General features: G+C 40.2%; 2 protein-coding genes across 3 annotated transcripts in view; one reads left to right on the top strand and one right to left on the bottom strand.

Moving 5' to 3' along the window:
* tg (thyroglobulin) overlaps positions 1-27,573 on the top strand; it is a 350,909-nt gene that overhangs the window by 185,368 nt on the left and 137,968 nt on the right. The gene's annotated exons all lie outside the window — the stretch shown is intronic.
* The window catches only part of LOC132396838 (src-like-adapter), a 37,729-nt gene that overhangs the window by 8,523 nt on the left and 1,633 nt on the right, over positions 1-27,573 (bottom strand). The window contains exons 1-3 of one of the 2 annotated variants that reach the window (XM_059974824.1): positions 12,636-12,902; positions 4,868-4,958; positions 1,445-1,544 (exon numbers count right to left, since the gene is read on the bottom strand). In XM_059974824.1, the coding sequence (XP_059830807.1) occupies positions 1,445-1,544; positions 4,868-4,928 (161 nt within the window). In that variant the 5' untranslated portion in view covers positions 4,929-4,958; positions 12,636-12,902. Of the gene's footprint in view, positions 1-1,444; positions 1,545-4,867; positions 4,959-12,635; positions 12,903-27,573 lie in introns of those variants that run through there. The other variant, XM_059974819.1, reaches the window with a different exon arrangement.

Genomic DNA, 27,573 nt, shown 5'->3' on the forward strand with positions numbered 1-27,573 from the left:
TCTTGCCCACTGACAGAAAGCTCCTCACTTACACCACACCACTGACCAATTGCTTCCACATTGTTCACTATTCCCCACCACCTCACCTCATGGATCACCAATCATCCACCCCAAACACCCACATCAGTCCATTTCTTCTATTTATTGACTACCCCAAACACCAACTCCTTGATCCTTCTCAATAACAATCCTTTGAAACCAGCCGTTGTCATATTCAAGCCCTTTCCTGATACTGGAATTGATCTCTCCAACCACTGATTGGGGCTGTCTATGCATAATGTCCTCTGCCCTTGTTCCACATCTTCTCCTTGCCCCAACTCTAATTAGTGTGTTCATACCAGGTCTGGACTTTTTCAATTGGTGCAGAGTGTCACAGCTCAAAATGATCACAGCTCACCATAATTAATTTGGTCAACTTATTTTGTGGACCATTTAATGCTTAATGGTGTGATTTATTTTTGATTCAATCAACTGTTTTGCAGTTCACTAAGGTTAACTTTGAGCTTCCAGTCACCTGTCATTTCAGCTCTTTATCTCACTCGTATTCTGATCTCACTGTCTTCCACTTTTCCTATGTTACTCTAATGAGGCCCAATATAGACCTGCTGAACAGCAGAACATCTTGTATTTGTATGTTGCAGCTCAGGAAAGCACCCCACTCAGTTCTGTCACCCTGTTATAGAAAAGTTGTCATTAACTGGGAAAGAATGCAGAAAACTAGAATGCGATGTTACCAAATGAGTCATAGGGGGAAGCTGAAGAGGTTGCTTTATTTCTTGGAGTGTAGGAGACTAAGAGGTAATCTTAAAGGGGTGGGATAGATGCATTCAGTCTTTTTCCCAGTTTTGGGGAGTCAAGAACTAGAGGGTATATTTAAGGTGAGAGGTGGAAGATTTAATAGGAACTTCATGATTTTTTTTACATGAGTGGTATCTGGATTGATTTGGCAGAATTAATGGTTGAGACAGGTACAGTAAAAACTTGTAATAAATATTTGTAGGGGGACAAGATTGGAAAGGATTATAAGCTTATAGGCTAATTGCTGGTAAGTGGGACTAGTTGGTTTGTGGCATCTTGGTTAGCATGGATCAGCTGGGCTGAAGGGCCTGTTTCACTGCTGTATAACTATAATTCTTTGACACAACTTTTTTTACTTCTATCGACAGAAGTGGTTGTACTTTTCTGTTTCACTTTGCTGCTTCGCCTCTAACTATGATGTTTTTAATTGCTTGGTTAGCTTGATCATTGTGGTCAGTAACTTATCACAGACATTCCTTCGATCAAAGTATCTGCTAACTCATAATGTAAACGTCACTTGTTTGCTCCCTTAACCAGTTATGTTGTGAAATTGTTAATCTGAAATGTTGGCTTTGTGTCCCTCCCCCCGGCATTGCTGAATATTCCCAGTAATATTTAAGTATCAAGCTGTCAAGAATTGACTTACTCAGCTACAATGCGCAGCTTCTCCCCCATTTTGAAGACTGGTTGGCTTATCGTTGGTGGTGGGTAATCATAAATTACAACCAACACATCATTGCTGTTTGCTGTTTGATAAATAGGAAATCTGTATCAAACTTGTGATGGACTTGATATTCAACATAATTAAAGTGAAAAGATACTTGCTTTTATCAGTTGCTTTTTGTGATTTAATGCTATTCCAAGTTAATTTACTGTCAACTTCGTACCCATTTTGAAATGTTGTTGTTGTTGTATTCCAATAATTCATGACAACCAATTTTTAAATAGGCATATCCCACAATCGGTTGTAAGAATATGCTTGTATTATCTGTTTTTGTGAAGATTTTAAGAAATACATGTCTTTTGTCCAAAATGCCTAGGTAAGGGCAAGAAAGCAGATTATTTTCAAAATGGTAGATTATTATCTGAATGGTGACAAATTGAGGGATGTGCACTGATACATGGCTGTCTTTGCATAGCAGTTGATGAAAGTAATCTTGCAGGAGGTTAAGGAGGTAAGTGGTAGGTTGGCCTTCATAGGAAATTTGAATACAGGAGTGGAGATGTCTTATTACATTTGTATAAGACCATAGTGAGACTCCAGTTGGAAGATCATGTGCAGTTGTTATCTTGTTTTCTGAGGAAGGACTTTCTTGCTAAGAACGCACTGAAGGTTCACTAGAGTGTTCTTGTATGGGAGGATTGATGCATAAAGGGAGATTTTGAATATTGGTCTCATGTTCTCTAGGATCTGGAAGAATAAGAAAATAACTCATTCCATTTTCAGACTGGACAGAATATATAAAATGTTCCAGATGGTGAAGGATAATGGTGGGGGTTACCAGCTCCAGGGATTATACCCTAAGTATATGAGGAAAACCATTTAGGACCAATATGAGGAGAAAAATCTTCGCTCAAAGAGCAATGCACCTGAAGAAACCATTTAAGGCTATCTTATTAAAGAGATTCAATAAGGAAAGATTCACCTTCCTTGGTACCAGGAAAGTTGCTGATGGCAAGTCAGTGTATGCTGTCTACATGGACAAGGCATTTGGCAAGGTCCTGCATGTGTGGTTGGTCAAGAAGGCTCAGTTTCTCAGCATTCCAGATGAGGTATTAAATTGAATTAGACATTGACTTTGTGGGAGAAGCCAGAGAAAGGTAGTAGATGGTTGCCTCTCTGACTGGAGGCCTGTGGCTAGTGAAGTACTATAGGGATTGGTGCTGGGTTTGTTGTTGTTTGTATCAATGAGCTGGATGATAATGTGGTTTACCGGGTAGGTAGGGCACTCAGGAGTGCTATAGAACAAAAGAAATACAGGATCATAGTTCATTGAAAGTGGTATCACAGGTAGAGAGGGCATGTTGACCTTCATAAATTAAAGTATTGAATACAGGAAGTTGTGTTGAAGTTGTGTAAGATGTTGGTGAGGCCTCATTTGGAGTATTGTGAGCAGTTTTGGTCACCAGCCTACAAGAAGGATGTAAATAAGGTTGGAAGAGTACAGAGGAAATTTACCATGATGTTTCCAGGACTGGAGGACCTGAATTACAAGGAAAGATAGATTAGGCTAGTACTTTATTCCTTGGACCATAGAAGATTGAGAGGAGATTTGATAGTGTGTACAAAATTGAGGGGTAGAGATAGGGTAAATGCAAGCATGCTTTTTCCACTGAGGTTGGGTGGGACTACAACCAGAGGTCATGGGCTAAGGATGAAAGATGAATAGTTTAGGGGGAACATCAGGGGAAGCTTCTTTACATAGGGGGTTGCAAGAGTGCAGAATGGATTTCCAGCTTAAGTGGTGTTTGTGAGCTCAATTTCAACGTTTAAAAGAAGTTCTGTTGGATACACGGATTGTAAGGGCATGGAGGGCTATAGTCCTAGTGCAGGTCGATGGGAGAAGGAAATCCAAATAGTTTTGGCATGGACTAGCTGGGTTGAAGGGCCTGTTCCTATGCAGTTTTTTTATATAACTCTTTGACACTATGACTGTACTGAGTTGCATATACTTACAGTTTAAGAAATGGGAGAAATCAAGAAGAAAATAATGAATTTCATTGTTCAGCCATGATTGAAATGGTTGACAGAGCAGGCTTGAAGGTTCTGAGGGGACTGTTCCTTCTCTTGTTTCTATGTACTATAGAAGTCTCTTGCAATTCTAAGAATGGTGTAATGGGACCTGAAAAGACAGGCAAGATCTTTCCTATTTTTCATCTGAAAGATGCAATTGGTACTGCAACCAAAGCACGAGAGTGGATAAAGTTCTGCAGATTAGTTACAATTCATGGAATTACCAGGGAGGGGATTACAGCCAAGATACATTGGCTAAAAGATGGAAAGGCAAATCAAAGTAGTGAACTTTTGTTTTTCTATCTAAACAGTAAGTGAGGTTCTGTCTATGATCATTATTAAACCCTGCTCTTTTTAATATACATTGACAAAGCTAATGTATATCAAAATTAGTGGATAATACAAACCTAAAGAAGTTTAAGAAGTATTGGTGATGTAGACTCAGTGAAATAGGCTGAAAGACAGCCAGAGGTTAATGCTGTAAAGGGTGATAAAATGTATTGGAAAAAGAAAGCCAAACTAAACCAAACAAGTCAGTTTTTAAGCAGCTCAATTAAGGAAAAAGCTAAGAATTACCTTGAAGGCTGCATCATTGTTTGATCAAATAATCACTAAATTTTTTGGTTTTATAATGAGAGAATTGCCTAAAATTATGAAAAAAAAATCTGGGGACTATGTTTCAGGAAGCATGTTGAGGCCTTGAAGAAGGTAGAAGGGAGATTTGCTGGAAGAATCCCAGGGATAGTTAGCTGGAAAAACTAAAGAAGCAGGGACCTTGAAGACGAAAGAGGAATTAAATAAGCTCAAAATATTTGAATAGTTTTGAAAGAGATGAATTGTAAATGTTGGCTCAAGAATGGATAAGCATTGCAAGAAGATTGTTGTATAATAGAACTACTGTAGATATGTGAGATTAAGTACTGATAGTTAATTATGTTTAGCAATGGCAACCAAAAGCAAATTTCTCTCCAGTGCCTACAGAAACAAAAATTGCATAAATATAATATCAGATAACTATTGAAAATGATTTTTTAAAAAAAGCAAAACAAGCATTCAGTCTTAAACCATTACCACCAAACCTGCTTTTATTTTTGGTTTTATTTTCTTCCTGATAATTTCTCGTTTTGGATTATCTGAGGGAGAGGATGCTAAAGTTTTTTTAAAATTTCTGATTGAAGATATTTCATTAATTCATTTGTCATATTGAAGTTTGCAGATACGATTGATCAGCCCCGGTGTAATCAGATTGTATTAGACAATTTTGTTTTACTTTTCTATTGGTAACTTGTAAAGTTCCTCATCAGCATTCATTTATACCACAGAAACACATCTTACCTGTATTGGAGTCTGAAGCAGTTGCTGACTCAACTGGTGCAGATTTAAGAGCGTTGCCCATGATGTTATCCTTGGCATTTATGTATAAAAACTGTGGATAAGAAAACATGCTATATTCAATAATGGTGCTGAATGAAGCTGGCATTTTTCAAATTGCAATACATTATTGTTTCACACAAGACAATGATATTTGTGAGCCTGGATGGTGATGGCCTGGGCCTTAGGTTCACATAGTCTTTTGAAAATAGTAGACTATGAGCATTGAAATTGCTGGACTAAATTAAATGAAGTTTGCCTTCTAAATTTCAGGTAGTTTTATGATGCAACCTAAGTGGAGCTGGAAGCTTGTGCAATCAATTTGTGTCTGATGACCTCGGGATGGAAACATCGGGAACAATGTGTGAAATATTTAACACAAAGTACATTGCAGATGCTGTGGTCAAATCAACACGTACAAACAAGCTGGATGAACTCAGCAGGTCAGGCAGCATCCATTGAAACGAGCAGTCAACGTTTTGGGCCGAGACTCTTCCCCAGGTTGCTAACACAGTCCTGATGAAGGATCTTGGCCCGAAATGTTGACTGCTTCATTTCACCGGATGCTGCCTAACCTGCTGAATTCATCCAGCTTGTTTGTACATGTGAAATATTTGTTCTCACAGAACTGAAAAATATAAATGTAAGCAGTTAAAACAGGTTTAACTTGGAGTATAAAGTAAAATTGAACCCAACATAGTCATTCAGTGCTGGCAGGAAATTCAAACTCTGACGTTTTGACGGAAATTTCTTTAGCACCAGAAACGCAATTCTATTGTGAAATTCTCTCAGTGATGTCAGCCACAGTGCAACATCTGTGATTTTTGCATTTTGATTCTCTACATCACTGATCTGTAAAAGAAATGTCTTTGTTTATTCAGTGAACATCAACTTTAACGAATGCTATTTTCTCTTTAAAGCAGTGACAATCAAATTCAAATAATGTTCTTTACCAGCCTTTCCAGCAGAACTCCCAGCCTCATTGCTTTCTCTATAAACTGCTCGCACCCAAGACTGATACTTTCTTACATCTCTAACCCTACTTGTCTTTAAAGCTTACCTACAATGGCTATTGGTCTACACTTAAAATTCCTCTTGCTGTATGACATGAATCTGTACAACAGGCAACACAGGCAGCTATAGGGTTTACTTGAGAGAAAACGCAGAAGGGTAACCAAGACCTTAGCTACCCAGGTTTCACCCATGGTCTTTCTTCAGAAGACGCACCTCTCAACAGACTGCGCTTCAACACTGTTTCATCATTTTACTTTATCATATTTTGCAAAGTCAAATACAGGCACACATATGCAGCAAGTTTTCTAACAGAAATTAAGGTTTCCATCACTCTTAACTTCCTACCCTCATGATCATTCCAGGCTCCTAACTCTGATCTCTGCCACGTCTTACAAGATAGTCAAGATCTACTCCCAAGGGTAAAAGTACACTCTACCTTCTCTTTGGCCCAGAGTATGAGTAGATAAAGGATTTTCTGGGATTGCAAGCTTCCCCAAGGTAAGGCAATGTGGTATGACCTGCTGCCTCACTACACCAGCAACCTGGGTTCAATCCTGACTTCCATATAGGCCTTGCATGTTGTCCCTGTCATGCTGTGAGGTACCTCCCTGGACACCAGTTTCGTCCCACATCCCAAAAAATGTGCAGGTTGGTTGGTTATAAAATGTGCCTGATGTGTGGCTGACTGGTAGAATCTGGGAAGATCTGAAGGGAGCATGAGGAGAATAAAACGGGATCAGCAGGATTAGTGTAAATGGGCGTCTGACTGCCAGCATGGAAGGTCACTCATCTTTGCACGCTGCATGATTCTACGAAGCCTGAAGACATAGATGGAGCTGTTAGTTGAAACAAACATGCTCAAAACACTCTGCATATGTAGAAAGAAAAACTGTTAATATTTCAGGTCGTTGAGCTGGGAAACAGAGAAAAGCAAGTTCCAGTTCAGTAGCAGAGAAGATGGGGTAAAGATGGTCAGAACCAAAGTGATGATGAGGAGAATTGGCCATTTTTATATATACAGCACGGTAATAGTCCCTTGGGGCCAAACAAGCCTGCAATAATCAATAACACCCACGTGACACATTAACCTACTAACCTGTACATCTTTGGAATGCAGGAGGAAACTGCAGCAGCCGGTAGAAACCTACATAGCCACAGGGAGGATGTACAAACTCCTCACAGATGGAAGCAGATTTAAGCCTGGGTTGCTGGCGCTGAGGTTGCATTATGGTAATCACTACGGTCCTGTCCTGCCCCTTCTGTAACATCCAGAAGGACTGCATTTGTGGATTCAGTCCTGAGTCCCACAATGGGTCCAGATGGGTGTTGTTCCTTAAGTTGCCTTTGGGCTTGCTGAAGCTGTGCAAGAGGTTACCAACAGCAATGGCAAATCTGGAGTAGGATGTTGAATTAAAATGGCCAAAGGGACTTAGAACTGAAACGTTAGCTAATTCTCTTTCCACTGATGCTGTCCAGTCTGCTGAGTCTTTTCAGCATTTTCTGTTCTAATTTGATTTTCAGGTTCTGCATTTTTTAAAAAATTTTTGTGCAGGTAGATAAAATGATTAAAGAGGCATTTGAGATAATGGTCTTCACTAACCAAGGCATAGAAAATGAGATTATGGTCCCACTATTTCAGACATTAGCTAGGCTACAATGTATTGTGTGCTATTCTGGTCATCGCACTATAGGAAAGATGTGATTGCATCTATCTGCAGAAGAGATTCTTCAGAGTGTTGCCTAGAATGGAGCACTTTAGTAGGAAGGAGAGAATGGATAGTTTTGCTTTGGAAAGGAAGAGACAGAGGTTTTGAAAGAAGTATATAAAATTAAGTGTGGTACAAGTATGGCAAACCTGCAATAAACTTTCTCCCTAAGCAGGAATGTTCTTGACTGGAATTCACATAAGAAGTGGGAGATTTAGAGGAGGTTTGTGAAATCAGGCCAAGGGGATAATGGAGACATATTTTAAACATCCTCTTTAAAAGGGCATAAATAGGGTGGACTTCAAAAGGTCCTTCCCCAAGGCTGAAGCGTATAAGTCAGAGAATGTAGGCTTAAGGTTACGTGTTAATGGTTTACAGGAAACTGGAGGAAAATGTGCTTTTTAACACAGATGGTGGTTGAAGTCTGGAATAATTTACATGAGAAGATGGTGAGGAAGATACTCTCATAACATTTAGAAGCACCTGGACAAGCATTTGAATTGCCAAGGCAATGAAGTGCTGATAAATGCTAGTAGAGTTAAGCACTTGATGATTGGTATAGTGAACTGAAAGGCCATTTCTGTGTTGCTTCATTCCATAACTCTATGACTGTAAGTATCTGGATGAGCATCTGAAGGATTGGCAACAGAAGGCTACTGGCCATGCTGAAAAAGTTAGATTAGAGTAGATTGGAACGGCACCAGGCAAAAGTTATTTTGGGCTGAAGAGCTTGATCCCATGTGTGTGATGCTTAAGGAGAAATTCTTCTTCTCTACAGAATGCTATTCTTTTATGAATTACGATAGATATAAACCATTTTGTGCTCATAGGAGAAAGTTACTTTTATTGATGGCAATGTTCTCATGTTTGAATCAGGAAGTTGTGGATTCAAGTCTAGTACAGAAACAAGTGAGTAAGACCTTGGCTGAATAAGCACTTCATTTTCAGAGGTTATAATTTACAGAATAATCTGTGGTTAATCTATCAGGTGAACATAAGCCGTCCTATGGCACCATCTGAAAAGAAGTGGGTGGCCTGAACAATACTTATCCATCACTCTAGATGAATACAGAAGCAGAGTGGTACACATCAATATGCATAGTCAAGGCTTTCTGAGGACAAACTGGAGTCACACATCCCTATGCTAAAACAGTGGCTACTCTTCAAAAGTATATTAGCTGTAGAGCAGGTTGAGATATTCTGAAGTCCTAAGAGTTGCTGTACAAAAGTGTAGAAAGTGAAAATGTCATGCAGATGTAGTATGAATGTTGGGTAGATTTGAGGGATTATCTTACATTCTTCAGACTATCTATTCTGCTTTCAATATGTGTTGCTCCTGATCTTTAAACACACAGAACTTAGTGAGTTCTTGTGGGGTATTGATAGGGTAAATGCAGGCATTCTTTTTTCCACAAAGGTTGGATGAGACCAAAACTAGAGGACATTGGTTAAGGATGAAAGAGGAAGCTGAGGGGTAACTACTTCACGCAGAGGGTGGTGAGACTGTGGAATGAGCTACCAGTGGAAGTGGTGGATGCAAGTTTGATTTCACTGTTCAGAAAAAATTTGGATAAGTACATGGATGAAAAGGTTGTGGAGGGCTATGGTTCAGGTGCCGGTCAATGGGCCTGTTTCCATGCTGTAGTACTCAACGACTAAATATTCCATTCCACTATGTTAACATTCCTTAACACAGTTAGGCTGAATCAACACATTGAATAAAAAAGTGATGAAGAACATTTATCTGTTCCTCGGTTTTTTTTCAAAATTAAGAACTTTCAAAATGTATGCACCACACTTTGTGCAACAGACTTGGGTATCAAAAATTCCAATTTCTTTGGTTGAAGAGGACCCCGAATTTAAGCCTTACTCAACATCTAATTGTGCTGTATTTGAACTGGTGTGCTTGAAATGGAAATTGAAAATACTGGAAATACTTAGCAGTGAAAAGAAACTGGATGAACCTTTCAGGATGAAGACTCTTTGCCAGTGATGAGAAAGAGAAAATGAATAAGTTTTAAGTTGCAGTGTGAGTTGGGAAGAGATTGATAGGAAAAGGGGGTTTTGACAAGGCTAAGATTGCTATGGGGATATGTTAGAGGTTCTCCCATTAATGACATTATATGCGCAATTAGAGATAGTGAACAAGCACCAACCCCTTTCGGAAGATAACAAGAATGTGAGAATACAGAGAGAGAATGTGAAACACAAAGCTATAGCTCACACTCGGCTTCTGTTAACGCAGGAAGAAAAACTGAGGCAGTATCACAAATGGATGTTTACACGCTCTGTTCAGCATGATATAAGCAGACAAAGCAAGTAACTCTGAGTTGTACAATTCATTATTGTTTCTGGAAGGCTGCAATGTGCAGAGGTGGAGGATGAGATACTGTTCCTCAGGTTTATTTCTGGCACCATTTTAGCAGTAAAGGAGGATGTAGGTGGTTGAGACTGTGTGGGAGTGAAACAGCAACCAACAGGGAACTCCGAAGGACCCTATGGACTGAGTATGTGTTTCATAGAGCTGCCACCCAAAGTGAGTTTCTTTTCTCCGGTGTCAAGGAGACGGCATTGTGAATTTCTGTGTGATCACCATTTTTATGTCAGACACAGTTAAATACAATACTTTCAGTTCCAAAGTATAATTTCAGATGCATCCCGGAAATTGTAAGTGTATTTTATTTAAATCTTATAAAGCCACTTTCTTACATGTTTTTTGGCCAGCTCATTTACAAATATTCTTCTTGAGCCTTAGGCCAATGACAACACTTTTCTCTTTGAATTAGAAGGGGTCGTGGTCCCCTTCAGCTTCTTAATTATATTAACTTTGGCCAACCCCATTGTACAGCACCAAGGAAGTGCATGACAATCAGGAGCTTAGTCTTTCAGCCATAACGATATACCCATATCCTCCTTTAAGTTCCTGCAAGACTATTCCACAGAATAGTAAGAGATTTTTCACTGTTATCTGACTCATTCTTCTTACCTCATCCAGCACGACTGAGAAAAGAATTTCATCTTCATTGCAGATTATGGAGCATTGCAATGTACAAATTTACTCTGCGTTCCCCATGTTAGTTACAACAAGATTTCTTAAACACCTAATTGGCTATAAAGCACTTTGGTCTACCCTAAGATTGTGAAAGCTGTTACTGTATATAAATGCCAGTGACCAACTAATTAGCCACCAGAGCTACCACCATGACCTTACTAACAGTGAATAAAAAATTCTGTTAAAATAAACAACAGACAAAAAATACATTTAAGAAAATTCTGAAGTTGTAAGAACGTTTGTTTTTAAAAATAAAGTTCATGACGGTTTTCCAACCAAATTGTGTGCTATTAGATTGATCAACTGAACCTCAAAATAGGGAAGTTGGGGTTGAAATTCAGACCAAAGTTTCCATTAGCTCAGCTCTTACAAAAACATCTTGCTAATCCACACATGCAGATTTCAGATACCAAAATCTTATTTTCATGAAGATTTCAAAGTAATGGCGAATATTACATTATCTTTTGGGGATACGATCATCATATTTTGCTTGTAAACTTGTGACAAGACCATTTTAAATGGGCTGTTACATCGCAGGGGCATTGTTTCTCTTTATTTAAAAAAAATAATAATTTTGAATTTGTTTGGTTCCATAAGCAGAAAATAAGCTTAAAATGAATAATCAAATATTAATATTGAGGAACAACCATTTTTGTATTTGGCGCCAGTGTCAAACATGGCTGCTTTGTAGAGTGAATTCTCCGCCATCCTCCCCTGCCATACTGTTCCCCTGGTTGTTTTGTGTAAAGATGTTATGAGCATTTCTTTGTACTCAAACAGAATTTGTTCTAAACCCTGCACAGTCTTGAGTGATCTTTTGGTTATATCTGATCACTAGTCTTTATCTCATGAGCATTTTGTACTTGTGAAAGAAGTGACAAAGAGAATGTTATCGGGTGATGACTATTCATCAGAGCACGACAGTTCTCATTCAGACCAGAGGTCCTGGCTTAACTGAACTTTTTTAGTTCAGTGTTGAGTTCTCTGAGCGTCCCGTACCTTATCAGAAGATCAGATGCTGATGGTTAGGCTTACATTAGGTTCGTTTTTTAAAAAAAAATGCAAGAAGCTAACAATAGAGTGACCACAGTGGGAGTGGGAATTAAGTGAGAGACAACTGGAAGCTCAGGGTCAGTCTTGTGGTTGGAACAAGATGCTTTGCAAAGCCATCACCCGATCTGTATTTGGCTTTTAGAGGATAACACAATGTGTTTCTTCTCTAGCTCATGGTAGTTGTGGTAATAATGGAAGAGTTAAAGGGGCTTGCTGTATAACTTCAGAAGGAGTTACAAGCTAGCCACGTTGATTCAGATTAGCAACATGCATAGGCCTTATTGCCAGCTAAACCTAACCACATTTGCTGAAGTCATGGAGTCATAGAAAAGTACAGCACAGAAAAAGGACTTCATCTCATCTAGTCCGTGCTGAACCACTTAAACTGTGCACTCGCATCGACCGGCACCAGGACTATAGCCCTCCATACCCCTACCATCCATGCATCTGTCCAAACTTCTCTTAAATGTTGAGGTCAAGCTCATATGCACCATGTGTTGACAGCTCATTCCACACTCTCATGACCCTCTGAATGAAGAAGCTTCCCCTCAAGTTCCCCTTAAACCTTTCACCCTTCATCCTTAATCTAGTGTAGTCCCACCCAACCTCGGTGGAAAAAAGCCTGTTTGCGTATACCCAAGCTATGCCCCTCATAATTTTGTATACCTTGATCAAATTTCCCCTCAATCATTTACATTCCAAGGAATAAAATCCTAACCTGTTCAATCTTTCCTTATAACTCAGGTCCTCCAGACACTGAGCATTTGGACTTCTGTGACAATCCAGCAGCTTCATGGTGACTGTTATCAGTTGTACACTTACTACACATTTGAAATTATTTCAAAGTACAAAATAATTGAATTTCTATTTTCATTGATTAACACGGTCAGCATCAAGCAAATGGTACCTCGATGCGAGACTACAGGTGCTGGAGTCCGCAGGAATTCACCAGACCAAGCAGCATTTGTGGGAGGAATGTAATATTCCCGTTGTAGGGTTTCAACCAGACGATGAGCAATCCCTGTCCTTCGCAGATGCAGCTCGATCCACTGAGCTCCTCCAGCAGGTTCCTTGTAGGGCAAGTAACCTAACTACAATATTACTGGTACCTATGTATCTATGAACTTTGCAATGGTAAATATGATATTAAGCTATTACCTTTCTTTAATTCAAGTTCAAATTTATTGCCATACGAACATATACATGTATACTGCCAAACGAAGCCACTTTCCTCCGGATCAATGTGCACAGCACAGTGCATATAACTCATAAACAACACAAAGTAATATTACCACAAACAACTTAACAAATAATACTTTGCATTTACGACACAAGTTTAGAAAGTAAACACCATAAAGCTATTGGCACTTCATATGTGATGAGCCTTGCATGGTGGCAGGGATTTCAGCTTGCATTTTTCATGTATCATTAACTCCCAACACTGAGATGTATGCAAATCATTTATTAATCAACTTTCAGATTGTAGGTGACCTTGAGTTTCCCAAGTGTCCTTTTCTGCGTGTTATACAATCAGTTCTGTTGTACAAAATGATTCATGAAGATGCAAATTACAGAAAAAAGATTAGAGCTACCAGTCAGTTAGAGCAACAGAGAACATGTGAAAGAGTTACAGAATGTTAAGGTCAGTCTGCCTGCTCACTAAAATAGAATCTGCTTTGAGGAACATGGGTTTCCTGGCAAAATGTTTCACAATTTGTTATTTCGGTTGGGTTCTATTTCAAAATACATGTGAGACTATATGCTGACAATATGTGAGAACAATTTGCAGATGGCACTTACTTTCTCAATACAGAGAGGAGCAAGGAACATCACTCTCAAATTTCCTAATGAGTAAAGCCATACATTTAAAAATTCAATTTCACAATCGGCATTTATTTGGCGATACGATATTGCAAACGGCCTTTTCCATAGTAAAGCTCAATAGCTACCAATTTCCTAATTTTTCTCTTACTCTTCTTGGTTTAAATCACATTTGGCATTTTGATTTCATGTACAATCAGCGGCTAGTTTATTAAGTTCCTCGCTGTACTAATAAAGTAGCCACTGAGTGTATGCTTGTGGTCTTTTACTGTCATCGACCATCAACTTCAAAGTTCGATGTGATGAATGTACAGATGTTCCTCTGCACACCACTGTTATGATGGTTATTTCAGTTAATATGACTTCTCTGTTAGCTTGAACTAGTCTGTTGGTTCTTCTCCGGCCTCTCCCATTAATAAGGTTCTTTTGCCATCAGAACTGTCACTCTCTGTAAATCCTAGAGCATGTTGTGCATGAAAATCCCAGAAGATCAGCTGTTCTAAGATACTCAAGCCATCTTGCCTGGCACTAACAATCATTCAATGGTCAAAGTCACTTAGATCACTTTTCCCCATTCAGATGTTTGATCTGAACAACAATTGAACCTTTATGTGTGTTTTTATGCATTGAAATACTGCCCCATTTATTTAATTTATTGAGATACAGCGTGGAATAGGCCCTTCCAGCCCTTGAGCTGTGCCACCCAGTAACCCCCGGTTTAACGCTAGCCTACTAATGGAACAATTTACAATAGACAATTAATGGGGAGAGCATACTGTACAAACTTGTTACAGACAGTGGTCGGAATTGAACATGGGTCGCTAGTACTGTAAAGCATTGTGCCAATCACTACGCTACCGTGCCACCCCATGATTTGCTGATTAGATATGTTCATTAATGAGCGGGTGCATAGGTGTACCTCATAAAGTGGCCTGCGAGTGTAAGACTGATTTGTCTGAGGGCTAACCTTCATTGGTCAATGTAGGAAGAACCAGGACAACCAGACAGAATTAATACAGATCTTGTGGGCTTGTTTCTACACTGCATGAGTATAATATCTCTAAAATCAGTCATGTTATTTACTTTATTTCTTCAACAGCACCTCCATTTTCACACCTCCAGCAACATGACCTAACTCACTTCTCGACTTGAGACAAATGAACTTCCCTGACTGCAATTGCCTGGCTCCCTGAATGCTTGCTGCCTAATTATAAACAACCCTGATCCCCGCCCCCAAACTTGCATTTCACTTTCTCAAGCATGAAAAAAGCTGCAAATGCTGGAGATCCAAGGCAAAGCACACAAAATGCTGGAGGAACTCAGCAGGTCAGTCAGCATCTCTGGAAATGACAAAACAGATGGTGTTTCGGGCAGAGACGCTTCATCAGCACTTCCTCTAGCTATTGCAATTTATTCTGCTCTCTGTTACTGTTTTACTTTGTATGACCTCAATGTCAGATATTCCTTTGACTGGATGGATGTCACACTGAGCTGCAAGAGATGTTCTGCCGGATGTAAAAGCTGGTCACATAAAATTCGGATGAGTATATTTCCTGTTGTAGAGAGGAGGGAGATGTCGCTATAATTTTCACAGTCAGCTTTGTCACCCCTTTTGAAGAGTGTGACAATCAGGGCTTTCCTGAGCTCAGTTGGAATCTTCTCCTGGTGTCAGATCTTGACAAGCAGGTCCTGAATATGATTTAAAAGTTCTATGCCACCTTCCTTGAGGATTTCTGCTGGAATTCCATCAAGCCCAGTGGTCGTCTTGTTCTGCAATTTCTTGCAAGCCATCTGCACCTCGTTGATACTAGGAGGCTTACTCATGTCCTTTTCACAGGTCATTGTGGGGGCTGGTTGATGATGTCAGCGGTGGTGTCATGTTTAAGTAGATCCTGAAAGTGTTCCTTCTATCGAGAATTGATGGTATCATTGTCCTTTAGCAGCTTTTGCCCCCTGATATCACCAGAGTCAGCAGGTTGCTGTATTTCTAGGGCCCTCTCGGTCCACCACTGATTCTTTATTTTCCTTACTCTATGCTGGACTATAGCTTTAGCTTTGGAGTGGGCTTCTCATTTTGCCTCGCAGTTGATGTCCTTCTGCCAAGCACAGAAAGTTTTCCTTTTGTTGTTGATTAGCTCTTCAAATTCATTGTCATTTTCATCAGACCAATCTTTGTTTTTCCTGGTCTTGTATTCGATGATGGTTTTACAATTATCAAAGATGGTGGTCTTCAGTGTGGTCTAGTGTGCTTTATTGTCCTCTATACTGCTTTGGGAGTCTTTCAGAAAGAGCACCCCAGAGATGCTGTACCTTTGTTGTCTTTTAGGTTCTTGATGTTGAATCTCGGATGGCTCAGCTTCTTTGGCACTCTGTTCTTCCAGATGATTTTGATGGTCATTTGTGAGTGAATAAGCCAATGGTCTGTCCAGCTATCATCAGCACTGATCATGACTCTTGTATTCTTTACGTCTCTGTGATCCTTCCTCCGAACAGTGACATAATCTATAGGATGTCAAGTCTTTGAACGGAGTTGCATCCCCAAAGTTTTCACCTTATTTCTCTAGTGGAACAAGGTATTGCTGATGATCAGGTCATGTTCAGCACACTTGGAAAGTAAGAGCACTCCACTGGAGTTGATGTTGCCAACACTTCCCAATTGTGCCTTTCCAGAAATCCCTGACCCTGCCAACTCGAGCAGTGAAGTCTCTAAGAAGAAGACCTCATCTTCCTCGGGAATATCTGATAGTATGTGGTCTAGTTCATCGTAGAAGGTCTCTTTAACATCGTCTGGTGAATCTAGGGTTGGAGAGTAGGCACTCACAGCTGTAGCCATTTGGTTATTAGTGTTTAATTGCGTGGTTTAAGGCATTCATTGATACCAACAGGCAATTCGGTGAGGTGACTGATGATGCTGTTCATTATGGCGAATCCAACTCCATGGATTCTGGATTCATCTACTGATTTTCCCCTCCAGAAAAAGTTGTATCCACCCTTCCCCTCCTTCAATTGTTCTTCCTCAACCAATCACATTTCAGGGAGAGTGGCAAGTCAATTTGGAATCTTCTCAGCTCTCTTGCAAAGATTTGCAGTATATCTTTCAGGGCGAGCGTTGGTTTTGCTGTTTCGCTGTCTGCAAGTGTCCACACTTTCCAGACTCCAAAATGCATATACATTTGTTTCAGACCACAGTTTGCTAATCCCATTGGACGTGATAATCCAGTTAGGAGTGAGGAGGCAGGCTAATTTTAGGGCACCTTTTCTAGCCGCTTTATGTGGGGTGAGCAGAGCAGGTCCTGAATAGGCTCCTCAGCCACGGGTGTAGCTGCCAAAAAGCTCCACCTGCCTCAGTCCAAGAGCAAGACAATTGTATTTAACATCCACTGCCTTTGTGCCAGGTTGTGGCTGGGTACCCCCAGATTTCACTGTCCTGCTCCTGTCACCACTTCATGGGCATAGGATTTTTCCAAATTGGTTGAGCGGATTACCAAACCAGGAGAAATGCCCATGTGAGTTCTTTTAATGCGGGGAGACTGATGTGCAAGCATGCACCACATGGTCCATGACAGACAAAGGGTTAGGATCAAATGGCGTGGAAACCAAGATGATTGGGGGCTCTCTTGTGCTACATCCTTCCTCTGCCTTCACAGCCATTGTGGTGGTCCTCATTGTTCTGAGATTCCGGAGACTCTAATTTACCAAAATCACCCACTTTATATGGCCATCGTAGACCTTACAAAAACATTTGACTCTGTAAATCATCCTGCCCTTTGACAGGTACCATCCAAAATTGGATGCCCAGAAAAATATGAGTGCAATGGTTATCAGCAACATCGGCTCTGAAACAGCACCTTTATGGTTGAGACTGGGGTGACACGGGTGCATCATTGCCCCAACTCTGTTCGCCATTTTCATTACAACAGTTCTTCACATCACAAGTCAAGACCACCTGCAAGAAGTCCAGATACTCTATAGGACAGATGGGGGCTCCTTAAGCTTAACATGTTCAAGGCAAAGAGCAAGGCGTCAACTATTTCCTTCACAGAGCTCCAACATGTGGACAAGAATGCTATTGTAGCTCACTGAGGAGGATCTGCAGTGCATAATGAATGCTTTTGCCAGAGCATGCAAGCTCCTGGGACTTGATCTAAACATCAAGAAAACCCAGTCCTGCACCAACCTTCTCCAGATCAAGCTCCTAAACCTCCAGCCATCCAAGTTGATAACATCCATTTGGAGAACACTGATCATTTCCCATATCTTGGCAGCCTTCTTTCTTTAAGGGCCAATATTGACCTTAAAATTAATTGCAGAATAGGCGGTGTGAGTGGAGCTTTTGCCAGGCTGAGAACGAGAGTTTTTGAAGACCGGGATATCAAGACCAACACTAAGCTTTGGGTCTATAAAGCCATAGTCCCCCCATCCTTGCTATATGAAGCTTAGAAAAATAGAGGGCTATGGGTAACCCTAGGTAATTTTAATAGTATGGACATGTTTGGCACAACTTTGTGGGCCGAAGGGCCTGTATTGTGCTGGAGGCTTTCCATTTTTCTAAGTGATGAGACCTCAATGGTGGCAGGTATTCATTAGTCTCAGAAGAAGAATCACTAGTGGAAATTCACCCACAGTGACATGTATGTTACAATTGTATGTCAAGTAGCAGTTATACTCTGTGGCATGCCTTCTGAAATTCAGCTCTACTGGTTTCTATGGAAGGAATGTTGTTAAGTGGAGAAAGTATATTGCTATGATATATTTCTGAAAGCCCAAACAATCAAGGATTAATTTCTACCCCATTTAATCTCAAGGCATAAAGGAGTCCAAATGATACATCTTTACTATGGTGACTCTTTAATCTCGCATTGCATCTACAGATCACCCTACAGATGATTGGAATTGTTGAAAATTCCTTTCGATGCTGGATGCATTGTATTCGAAAATCTGAACAGTCCTCTATTTTTCTTCATCTCCCTCAACGAAGAGTGGGTAACTAATCACATGATCCAGAGTAATGGAAACCATTTCTCTATACTTCCCATTTCAAGACCACTGATAATACTGAATACCACTTTTAATATTCTCTGCTTTACCACCTTATCCTTTGCAATCTGTCCACATGGCTGAGCTCCCTCATTTCCGAGTAACTTCTGCAAAGCACTGTTGTAGTTCCCAGCGTGGGGTATCTAGCAAAATGTCTTTCCCTCTTGCATATTCACCACAAATGATCATCACCCGTTGGGTAAACACATTGATGTTGTTTCTATAATGTCTTTTACGTAGTATTTATTAAGTAATTTTTTAAAAATTCAGTTATTGACTTCCTGCAATTTCTGTCTGTACCTAGTTTCGATGAGAGGCTATGACCTTAAGTTTCAATTGTTTTTTAGTTTACTGACTTGTTGGAAATTTCCAGTATAGTCCATTTTTTAAACTGTGAATGTATGTTTGTTATTTATCTGAACTGTTCCCATCTCTAAGGATTGACCTTACTTAACTACTGTGACTTTGGATCATTCTTGTTTCTAATCAAAATCCTTCTGATACTCAATGAAATTACCACCTTGCCATAGGATATTTTTGTTTATATTTCTATTTTTGTATATTTACCCCTTTTGTATTTTTCCTGACAGTTGCCAACAACTTGTTTCCCCAACTTCTCACTTTTTTTCATGAAAAATATTCAGCTCCACTCTGCTCCTTAACTCTAGTAAATATCTCTTCAAGATTACCTTTATTTGTCACATGTACATTGAAACATCGAAACGTGCATCGTTTGCATCAATGACCAACACAGTCCGGAAGTGTCACCGTGCTTCCTGCTTCAACATAGCATGCCAACAACTTAGCCTAATCTTACGTTTTTGGAATGTAGGAGGAATCTGGAGCACCTGGAGGTAGCCCATGAGGTCACGGGGAGAATGTACAAATCATTTACAGGCAACAGTGGGAATTGAACCTCAAATGCTAATCGCAGATATTGAAATGTGTTGCACTAACCACCACACTACAGTGCCGCTCTTCAAGAATGTTGTCCAGCAGAAATTATCCTTGAGCATCACTGCAACACCACTAGTAATTTTGCCTTGCCCTCCCAAAATACACTATATCCAGGTATTTCTTCTTCATCTCCCCCCAACCCTCATCCTCCACTCCATTTCTCTCCATGCTAATGCCAGGCATTTATTGTATTCACTGTGTTGTAGACTGCCTTTAATGGTTTAAACATCAAGATTATCTGTAATTGTCCTTTCGTCAATGTAATTCATTCATTAATAACAAATGAGAAAATCTACAGATGCAAAAAAATCCAGAACGCTGGAGAAACTCAGCTGGCCATGATGTTGCCTGGCCTACTGAGTTCCTCATTCATTAATAATATGCATTTGTGCTAATTGGCTGTTTGGTTTCATCTTGTTTTATCTGAACAATTCAGTATTCTTCTAATCTTTTCTTATTTTCAGTGTAGCTTATCTTTTCTCTCAAGTACTGCAATTCTAATACTCCTCACACTACCTAATTAGTCTAAATGCTTCCCTATTCCCTGGTTCATCTCCCAGGGTGGACCTTGATCCAAGTCTCATTTAAAAGCACCATTCAGTTTATACTTGTAACTCAAATATTAAACTGATTCTAACACTGATTTAAATCTCTCAGTTCTATACCTCTCCATCTGACACTCATCGTATAGCATAGAAGGAGACCAGTTGGCCTATCAAGCCTATGACGACAATTTACAGAGCAAAACACAATCTGCTGGAGGAACTCGGGTCAAGTGGCATCAGCGGGAGGAAAGAATTTGTCAATATTTCAGGCTGGAGCCCTGCATCCAGATTGAGAGTGCGAAGGAGAGGTGGCCAGCAGAGAATGGAGAAGGGAGTGATGAGGAGTCGTCCAGGGCTAGTGGTGGTCTGAGGAGGGCTGTAAGATGACAAGCAGGTAGGGGAGGTGAGCAGGGATAGAGTTGTAGGGGTCAGACAAAGGGGGAACAAAGAATAGAGGGAGCAAAGTGGGGGGTAGAGGAGTGTGTGAAGATGTGAGGTGGCTGTCAGGAAAACCAGAGTTTCTGCAGATACTGGAAGTCCAGAAATCCAGAGCAACACACACAAAATGTTGGGGGGAGATGAGCAGGAAAGCCATGCTGGAATCCAATATATAAAAGAGGTGAGAATGGGAACCATTCAGGGAGAAGAAAAGGTAAGTGATAGTTGGAACTAGATGGGAGGTTGGTGGTACAGTGTGGAGGAACTTGTGTATGAAGTCACTTGATGGATTGGGGAAAGGAGGTTTGGGGGGTTGAAAGGGGAGCAAAACATAGGTATACTGGAAAATGGAAGGGAGATGTCAGAAAAAGGAAAAAGTTGGAAGGAGTTGAGTGAAATTGGAAAACTCAATATTCATGTCAGAGGGTTATTCCATCACCCTGATGGAATATAAGGTGATGCTCCTTCAGTTTGCATTGGGCTTCATCCTGGCAGTAGATAAGGCTAAGAATAGACAGACAAGTGTGAGAATGTGGGAGAGGTATTGAAATGATCTTACGGAGCAATTGTTTTCCCGCCCACCCTGGACTGTTTCTGCACATGACTGTCCTGCTACTTTTTGGGAAGTCTAGTTGACTCTGTTCCAACCATTTTAGCTTGAAGTTTCAGACTATACCCACTTTTTGTGTAAAATTGATTTGTCTCTTAATTCTCCTAAATAACTTGCCCTTTAAATCTGCACTATTTGCTAATAGAAACTCCCTATGCTAATAGCCAACGGATTCACTTTCCAGGACTCTTTACAACTTATGTTCTCAGTACTTTTTATGTGCGCAGTTCATCTATTTTTGCACATTGTTTGTTTGTCAGTCATTGTCTGCTTATGTATAAGTTTTCAAGTGCTACATTTTTTTCTGTAAATGCATGCAAGAAAATGAATCACGAGGTAGTATGGGCATCATGTACTTGGTATCAAATATTACTTCAAACTTTAAATATACCTAAATCCTTCACAACCTTGTACAATTCTGTCACTTCTAATCACCCATATTTTCTTCCTTTTCTGTAATCACATGTGCAAGGTACTAGAGCAATCTCACGTGACCACATTTATGTCAAGATTTTACATCCTAATTGTCGATTTGAGGGAGGAATGATGTTAGTGAAAATTGGGCAGATGGGTTGGGAAGTGCCAAATGGCAATTCTCAGAAGTTTGCTTTCCCCACTCAGAAAGTATTTCTTCATCTGTTTTGTACCCAGAGAAAAGTGGGAAACAATTTCAAGTTTTTGACTGAAATGCTGTTTTCCACCAATGTGGTTTGTTGGGGAAGTCGCACAATTTTCTTTGGCGGAACCTGTGGTTAAAAATTCATTTGGGGGCCCATGCTGTCAGCAGAGTCTCATTTGTATGTTTTCAGCAAAATGCTTCTATCTTCCAGCAGAGAATGAAGATGCATAATTTCAAAGTGTCCCACCCATCTTGTGCTTGGTGATATGTTATTCACAACATAAATTCTTTGTGCTCGTCTTAAGGATGTAAATTAAGCTCAAACGGAAATGGAAAATCTATGATATCTGTGGGTGTGGGAGCCAACTACTAGTGTGCTTGCTCTTCTAAAAGACAAAAAAAGAGGCATATAATGTTTTGCTCTGAGGTGGTTCTGCTTCAGTGTTCTCTATTTGAGAAGTTCCCCTGTGTAATACCGAGGAGGCTACTTTCCGTAACCTCCCATATGGGATTTAGTGTTTCATCCACATGACTTGTGTGACACAGTGCATAGGCCTCCCTTTTCCATTGGGTAATGCAATTTCTAACTCCAACCTTTTGCATCTGTTCCAGTTGTTGTCACTTCACATGTTAATTCAGCTCTTATTCAACAGCAATAGATTCTGATGTCTTAAGAAGCACCCAGTATTTAACCTTGCCTCTGTTAAATTTGATTGCTTCTATCTTGTGAGCAGTTAGGAGGATCAGAGATAGTGTGTTGAATTCGGGTAGTGCCTGTGGTTGTGATTGACTATTGGCTGTTCACAGTCAGACTAGGGCCCCGGATATGGATGGTCATTAAAAAAAAAAGGCACATTGCAGGGTTCTGGAGTCACTTGGCCAACCTCATCTATGCTGACCAGTAGGCACCCACACATAATTAGTTCCATCTCCCATCGCTTGGCCAATAGCCTTTAGTGTACAGGAGGCTCAAGTGTTCAACTGTACAATTCGTAAATGTTGTCGGTGACTCAGATTCCACTAAGCTCTATAGCTGTACTTTGCAGGTATTCACTACATTCTGGGTGAGAAAAGATTGCACTCAGACCTCCTCTAAAACTCCTACCCTTTATCCTAAATTTGTGTCCTCCTGGATTACCTGCTGTGGTGAACTACATATACCTGTCTGGACACGCCCCCCCCCCCACCGCTGACTGCTCCTGTGGCTCCTCCCACAGACCCCAGTATAAAGGCGATTGGAGGCACTGCTCCTCCCTCAGTCTCCAGGATGTTGTGTGATGGTCTCTTGCTGCTGATAGTGCTTTCTTCCAGATAATAAAAGCCTATCTCTCGCCTCACGTCTCAGAGAGTTATTGATGGTGCATCACCTGCCCCCAATGTGGTTTGCTGCAGTCTATCCTATAGATACCCTTTATAATTTTATATACCTCCCCTTTTCCCCCCTTGGAGCAGGCTCTCTATCTGCCAGCAGCTGATGTGAGGAAGCCCCTAGCCTGAGTAACCCATGTAAAACTGTGGTGTCTGAGAGCCTACCTGTTGGATGCAGATGAACTGTGCAGCCCAGTTAAGAGATTCAAACAGATATCATCAATATCTCTCTGGAACAGCCCATTGTGCCTTCAGGCTTCAAGGTGGCCCCCACCATTCGGCCATCCTCACTGGCACATGGTTCCATGCATGAAACTCACATAAGAGGCATTCAGCCTATCAGGAAGTGAAATGTCACTGTCGTTTGACACCCTCACAAATCAAGAATCAGGAACCTAACAACTTTTGCTTTAAATATACCCATTGTATTGGTTTCCATGGCCATTAGTGGCAATGAATTCCACAGATTCACCACACTCTGCCTAAAGAAATTCCTCCTCATCTCTGTTCTAAATGCACATCTCTCTGTTCTGAGGCTGTGCCCTATGATTCTACACTCCCCCACTAGAGGAAATATCCTCTCCATATCCACACTAGCAAGACCTTTCAATATTTGATAGGTTTCAATAAAATTCCCCCCTCACTCCACTGAACTGCAGCAAGTATCGGCCCAGAGCCAGCAAATGGTCCTCACACATTAACCCTTTCATTCCCAGAATCCTTCTCACGAACCTCCTCTGGCCCCTCTCCTATGCCAACACATCTTTTCTTGAATAAAATCTCAAAACTGCTCCCAATACTCCAAGTGTGGTCAGACCAAAGGCATGCTAACTGCCGATAAATCACAGACCAAGAACCTGATTTACCAAATGCATTCAGTGTTGACAAACCAATGTTGCCCATTCCTAATTACCCTAAGAAAATAATGGCAAACTTGAAATAATAAATCTCTATTTATTGATTTGTATTTAAAGACACAGCATAGTACCAGGCCTCTCCAGTCAAACAAGCCTATGGACCATCTAGACCATTGTGACCAATTAACATACATACATCTTTGGAACATACAAGGAAACCAAAACACTCAGGGAGCCTGACACAGTCACAAAGATAATATATAAGCCGCGTATAAATAGCAGCAGTAGTCAACCAGGGTTGCTGATGTTGTATTAGTAATACACCTACTATTACACTACTGTGCCAGCCCAATCTATAATACCTTCAAAGTAGTGCTTTAAATAGTGAGCTCCAAATCAAACAACCCTCCATTGAAGGCGAAAAAATATATTTACAAGTCCAGGTGTTGATCATGTTGGAGTTGGTACTCCAACATAATCAAGCCCACGGTAGTAGATTTTCTGGTTTTGACTGTAGGACACAGACAAAATGTATTGTTAATACGTCAATGGTGCAGAACTTTTGGGGGCTTTTGTTGGTTGTTATTCAAACAAGTTTTGAATAGTGGAGTGGAAAATTGTGGAATTTTTAATGAATAAATAAACGGAAACAATTCACACTGGTAGAAGAGCTGATGAACAAAGAACAAGATTAATCTTTACCAGAAATGAGGTCAGGCGAAATTCAGTTAAGCAGCAAATTCCACTGAATTTCCAGAATTTACTAAAATTCACCATCTATTTCATCAACAGCTTTCAAAACAGAATTGAACATATACAGCAATTGAAAGGGGAAAAACATCGCGAAGTTCCAGTGTGAGGAAAAAAGAACAGGTTGATTTGAATAGTTCTTTAAGAACTAGGCACAAGCACAATTGTCAAGGACCTCGTGGTGCTGTCGGATTGTATTGGAATAACTCAGTTTATAAAGAATTTAGTGAGAATTTCATCTTTACAAGGGGTTTTAGTACAATAATGTTTGGACTAAGGAAGGACTAATGATAATTTTATGAGACAGTTAATATTGACACTGGCCTGTTTTCCTGTCACAAAACAATATATTGATGCTGGTTACGCGCTTCAAACTACATAAAGCTAAATTTATTTACGCAGATCAGCCGACATTTTTTCATGTCACGAACTTTGAGAATCTGGTTTAATATCAGTGGCAGATGTCATGAAATTTATTAACTTTACAGCAGCAGTACAGTGAAATACATGATAAATAAATCCAGAGGAAAAGAAGATTGTTACTGTCTATTAAGTAGATTAAGTTAAAATAAGTAGCGCAAAAAAAACAAAAATATAAAACGTAGTGTTCACGGGTTCAATGGCCATTTTGAAGTTAGATGGCAGGAGGGGAAAAAGCTGTTTCTGAATCACTAAGTGTGTGTCTTCAGGCTTCAGTGCTTCCTTCCCGATGGTAACAGTGTGAAGAGGGCATGTCGTGGGGTCCTTAATGATGAACGTTGGCTTCCTGAGGTACCGCTCCTTGAAGATGTCGATGTTGGTGCCATAGAAAGACAGCAATCATCCTCAACAACTTTCCTCATAAACTCTAAGCATAAAAGATTATCAGTAACAGATCTCTTGGTGAAAATAGACTGTGCTAAAATGCAAATAGGTTGAGGAATTTTTGTCTAATTTAGAAGGATGTGATTGCAAATCTTCTCTGATATCCAGTGCTTGAATGTTTTTTCCAATCTGATGTGAATGGGGCACTGCACTAGGGCTGAATGGGGAACTAAAACTGCAGTCCGATCTACCTACTGAAGATCCCTCAGCTGGTAATACTGTGTGAAGGACATAGAAATGGATATCTAAATGTAACAAAGGTATTTGATAAAGAGTCTTGCCAATAAAGAAATGGAAGGACAAATAATTAAGGTCAAAGTGGATATGTAGGTGGGGACCTGTCTCAGTGTGATCCAGATAATAAGTTACAAACATTTAGGAAAATGTCTGTTAATTTATTCAGTGATACAGGGCGGACTAGGCCCTTACAGCCCTTCGATTTGAGCTCGAGTCCCGGTTTAACTCAGGTCTAATCATGGGGGATCTTACGATGGCCAATTAACTTACTAAGTGGTATGTTTTTTGGATTGAGGGAGGAAACCCATGTCGTTCATGGGGAGAATGCGCAAACTCCTTACAGATGATGTTGGAATTGAACTCTGAACTCCAATGCCTCCAGCTGTAGGAGTGTCATGCTAACTGCCTCGCTATCACGGCACCCACTTAGATGATGACATTTTTCAAAGGAAGCTTTTTTGTGTTTTTGTGTTTTTTTTAAAGAAAGTATATAATTTGAAAAGTACATAATTCTTAGTTGGATGCCCAAGGGACTGCAGATACTAGAATCTAGAGCATAAAACGAACTGCTCTATCTCTCTCCCCCAAGACAGAATAGGGATAGAATTCTCTTGGTCTTCACCTTTCACCCCACTAGCCTCCACATCCTGCATACGATCCTTCACAATTTCCTCCAGGTGAAAAGGAATTCCACCATTAGTCACATGTTCCCCTCCTGACCTTTACTGTCACCTGTCTGTCATTGACCTTCTCTTCGCCCAGGGGAGGCCAAACAGATACTTGCAGAACAACATCTCAGATTCCACATGGGTACTTATCAATTTCCAGACGCTGTCTCTCTCATCCCCATCTCCTCCATCTATTTTTTTTCCTTATTTGTTCCTACTTATCACCCATTGGCATCTGCTTCAGCTCCCTCTCACTTGTTAATCTTAATCCTGATGCCAAGACATTACCCAAAAAGTCCACCACCCCTTTGCCTCAACAGATGATGCTTGATGCACCGAGTTCTTCCTGCAGTTTGTTGATCTGGAGCCGGATTTTGTTATATTAATGCTACTCCAGTGACGCCAGTCAAAATTCATAATATGCTCCCTTATAGCACAATGGGAGAATTTTGTACCACATCAACTATAGCAGTTCAACAAGAAATTCAATCACCAATCAAGGACAGTTGGGGATGGTCAATAAATTCTAGCATTGTGAATAAAGTTCAGAGATGAACATAAATTCAGATGCATGCTGAAATCATGAAGATGTCTTTGGTAAAGAGATTCTTTGTCTTTAAGGAGGGAACTATTAAAAGTCGTGATGAACTTAGCCGAACCTTTCCTTTTAAATAAGTTTCATTGCAGAATAAGTTTGAAATGTTATTTGGAAACTTCAGAATAGGAATCAGGTTTAATATCACTGACAATGTGGTGAAATTTGTTGTTTTGCAGAACAGAGTATGAAGAGAGTATGTCCTGGCATGCTCTTATAGTTTAAAATAAATCTTCTCTTGTCTGCTAATACCAGCGACAGGAGAGCGGTAAAGAAATAAACTCAGATAAAAAGTTATATTTTAACTGTATTTTCAATTAAAATTCTATTTGCTACCAGTTTTTGGAAAGATTGGAAACAGATTCATTATTTAGTAAAATGTAGAATCTGATTCAGATGCTTAGATATATCAGTTATGAGTGTTACAAAGAAATGTCAATTTTTGTAGTGCACTTCACTGGACAAACAAAATGCTGGAG

This window comes from Hypanus sabinus, chromosome 1, assembly GCF_030144855.1.
Source record: "Hypanus sabinus isolate sHypSab1 chromosome 1, sHypSab1.hap1, whole genome shotgun sequence".
In the NCBI taxonomy this organism is placed as follows: Eukaryota; Metazoa; Chordata; class Chondrichthyes; order Myliobatiformes; family Dasyatidae; genus Hypanus; species Hypanus sabinus.